Source organism: Littorina saxatilis, unplaced genomic scaffold, assembly GCF_037325665.1.
Source record: "Littorina saxatilis isolate snail1 unplaced genomic scaffold, US_GU_Lsax_2.0 scaffold_3626, whole genome shotgun sequence".
Lineage (NCBI taxonomy): Eukaryota > Metazoa > Mollusca > Gastropoda > Littorinimorpha > Littorinidae > Littorina > Littorina saxatilis.
In genome coordinates, this window is record NW_027126639.1 from 1 (window position 1) to 4,000 (window position 4,000).

General features: G+C 47.0%; 1 protein-coding gene across 1 annotated transcript; it reads right to left on the reverse strand.

The window, feature by feature from the left end:
* Positions 1-512: 512 nt before the first annotated feature.
* Positions 513-3,303, reverse strand: LOC138955135 (uncharacterized; the record flags this gene model as incomplete). Its single annotated transcript, XM_070326808.1, is given in 3 exon segments — positions 513-645; positions 880-1,082; positions 3,160-3,303. Coding segments are annotated over 3 exon segments (472 nt in total), but the record flags the coding sequence as incomplete, so codon positions are not given.
* Positions 3,304-4,000: the final 697 nt, after the last annotated feature.

Consider the following 4,000-nt stretch of genomic DNA (forward strand, 5'->3'; position numbering starts at 1 on the left):
GAGGCTTACTCTGCCTTTAATCAAACAATGCGAGGGTTTTTATCAAGAACAAATCTGAACAAGACACTTACATATAACATTTTCACAAGATCTACCATAAAAGGGGGCCAAAAACTGTACCAACGCAGCATAGGACAATGCTTTAAAGATGCTTTAGAAGGGAACTCTTGGAGGAGTGATGCGATTGCTGGCGATTACAGCATTAATTACTGGCATTAGTTCCAATTACATTTCTCACACCGCCTGAGTTTTAACGAGTACTCTGAATAATAATGACCAGGCGCTTAAATGAAAACATACAGACTGGTGTTCACTACGGTCGAGATTGAGAAGTTGTGTGTGTATGTGCGCGTGTGTGTGTGTGTGTATGTGTGTGTGGTCAAACGATATGGGTGTTGAGATGTGAATAACACGGACTTCAGCATTAACTGATGAAGGAAGAAAGACAAAGTCACACAAACATACACTCAGACGCACACACGCACACGTACACAAGGAGTGGTCAAACCTACCAGGGTCAAAGGGTTTTGGCGCTAGCATGCAAAGGGCCTTGGAGTCGGAGGTGATGGGCTGGGTGACCTTGGCGACCTTGCTGACGTCATCACGCTCAATAGCGGCCAGGGTCATCCAGTTGCTCAGACGATTCTGTTTGAATGAGAGGAAGGGGATATTCTCAGACATGATTTTGACCAAGCTCTGTGTTTTGATTCGCTTAAAAAGTGATGTAGGCACACACACAAACACGCACACACTGACACACACACGCGTGTACACGCGTGCACACACGCACGCCCACGCACGCACGCACACACACACACACACACACACGCGCGCGCGCGCGCTTTCCCTCCTTCCCCAATATTGACATATTGACCCTACCACAGCAAGGTCAATGTCCGGTTTGGACGCCGCTGGCCAGTCCACAGCTAGTGTGGCAGTGGTCTGAGCGAAACCCAGAGTGGCGTACAGCTCTGTAGCGGGCAGGTGGGCCCACTGTCTGAAGATGTAGCGGTCATTCTTGATGAATTCCACCACGCAACGGTTTCGTCCCAGGTAAGCAGCTCTGCAGACAACTGTGTCACCTGCACGCAGAAGTTGGAGAATTATCTCGCATGGGGAATAATGATCTCATGAATAGACAATTTTTGGAAATAACTTCATCGGGTGAGTGAATACCCTTCCTTGTCCTCTGACAAATAAAGTTACATGTGTTCATGTTTGTGTGTTTCCGACACACCCAGGCCCTCGCTAGTGATTGGCCCCTCCTTCTTCTTCTTCTTCTGCGTTCGTGGGCTGAAACTCCCACGTACACTCGTGTTGTTTTTTTGCACGAGTGGAATTTTACGTGTATGACCGTTTTTTACCCCGCCATTTAGGCAGCCATACGCCGTTTTCGGAGGAAGCATGCTGGGTATTTTCGTGTTTCTATAACCCACCGAACTCTGACATGGATTACAGGATCTTTTTCGTGCGCACTTGGTCTTGTGCTTGCGTGTACACACGGGGGTGTTCGGACACCGAGGAGAGTCTGCACAGAAAGTTGACTCTGAGAAATAAATCTCTCGCCGAACGTGGGGACGAACTCACGCTGACAGCGGCCAACTGGATACAAATCCAGCGCGCTACCGACTGAGCTACATCCCCGCCCTATTGGCCCCTCCAATGTTTGAGTCAAAATCCCACCCCACACAAACCCGACAAAGTTATTTTCGGAATTCGACTGTAAACAGTGAAATCCCCATTGAAAGACACCCCTTCCCCTCCACCGACACACACACTTTAAGATTCAGCTGCTGTAGATTCCCCGTTCGTAAATTCAATAAATTTACCTCTATGGAAAATCTCCCTCGACCTAAGACCTGGATTTCTCAGATTTGTTACTGCTTTTAACGGGGAATGGAGCGGGGAGGGGGGGGGGTGTGTGTTACAAATGTAGAGAGATACTTAATTGTAAAAACAGAGGAATGTTCTTGCGTGTAGCTCTGTTGTAAAACTGCAAAATGGTAATATTATCTTGCTTTATTCCCCCCTCTGCTTCTTTCTCTCTGGATCTGGATCTGGATAACCCGCCTGGGTTGGTGGTTGGCGGGTGCGCCACAGAAGCCGACGACGACTATCAACGTGACGTTTTTTGGGTGTGCGCATCTAAAAGAGTCTTAAAAGTTCACTGTACACAAGGTGGATATAGTGTACAACTCCAGCTGGTCTTCTTGCTGCTGTACTTGCGGTTTTAGTCCGTTTGCCCTAGAATGTAGGCTTTTCAAGCACAGTTAAAAAATGCTATGTTACAATGTTAAAAACTGGATAAAAACTACTGAGGCTCTCACACTGGTTTCTGCCCCCCTAACGCCGATGAGAAGGCGCTGGGCGTGGTCAGGGTGACGGTGGCTTCGCTCAAATTGTTCCACTCGATCACTGTCTTTATAAAGAACGAGTTCCTGTATTGATCAGTCTTTGAGGTAGGAGCTTTGAAACAGCGGCTGTTGTTGGTTGCCTGTCTCTGGAGGATGTTTTGGCTCTCATACCCCTCGTAGGCTTTAGGCTTGACTCGGCGCCGAGATACGCTCACCGGGGTGAGGAAGGAGTCAGGGGGTAAGGCAGGTACAAGTCCATTGATGATTTTGAACAGCATCGTCAGGCGAAGTTGCTGACGGCGTTCCTGGAGTGTAGGGAGTTGGAGGTACTCTAGCATCTTGGTGACGCAGCCTGGGTCCTTGGACACGTAGTCTTTCATGATGAACCTAGCGGCTAGGCGTTGGATGCGTTCGAGTCTCTCAACGTCTTGTTTGTAGTAGGGGTCCCTGTTAACTTGAAGGGGTGTTTATTTTTCGGTTAACACCCAGCAACCAAAAAATAACATAAGTAGAAGCTGAAGCTCGCACTTTTCATGATCCGCTAACTTCGACCATTATTTGTAATATTCACTGAGACTCGGCATGTAACCTCTACTTCTGTCCCAGGTAAACTGCACGGCAAGGTCAATGCGTTACATGTGTACCGAAGACGGTGACTGTTATTTAAATAAGGTGAGATAAGGTGAAATAATGTCACATATATCCTTTTGGGGAAAAAACATTCATTAGCACGATTACACATGCGTGTACGAAAAAGACGTAGAAACATGTCAACAACAAAAAAAGAAGTAAGTCCTCGTCTAACCTGCGTTGAATGTCACGTGACTCCTCTGACTGGCGCCGCCATTGAAGATGCCTCCATCGTTGCTATGGTAACGTATAGCGTGGGATATATCCCAACATGGTGACCGCGGCCAACAGTAGCGCGTCAACCCAAACATGACGTAATTCACTGTAAACAAGTATGACACATTGTGGAGGGGGGAAGGTACAACTGTAGAGTGATACTTTTGACTACAGAGCAACGTTCTTGCGTGTAGCTCTGTGGTGAAACTGCAAAATGTTATAATCATCTTGCGTTATGTTCCAGTAAGCGGTAAGCTGCTCTATGTTAAATGAATAAACACAACTCCACCTTTAAGATATCCATTGGCCACGGTCGCAGACATTGATAAATCAGACAACGACAACCATGGTAAACACCACCATCACCACCATCCATCCATTAAACAACCCATGCCCAAACATCCATCAAACCACCAGTCAATTCTCCTTCCAATCGCCATCAAATCTTCCATCCACCTATCCTTTAATTCGCATGCTAATCATCCGTCAGTCTATCCATCCATCCATTCACACTACCGTCAACCCACCAAATCATCAATTGATCCGTCGTCAAACACGCATATTCATCCATCCATCCACCCACCCACGTACCCACTTTGATTTTGTAGACTCGCCGATCTCGGCGAAGCGTTCCTCTCCTAAAATGTACGCATCCTCATCCATCCATTAATCCTCCCATCCATCATCAACCCATAAATCCACCAACACATTCATCCACCCAACCAAACATTCATCCATCCATTCATCATCAATCATCTACTCGACAATGAACACATCCACCCGCACACAAAAACCATACC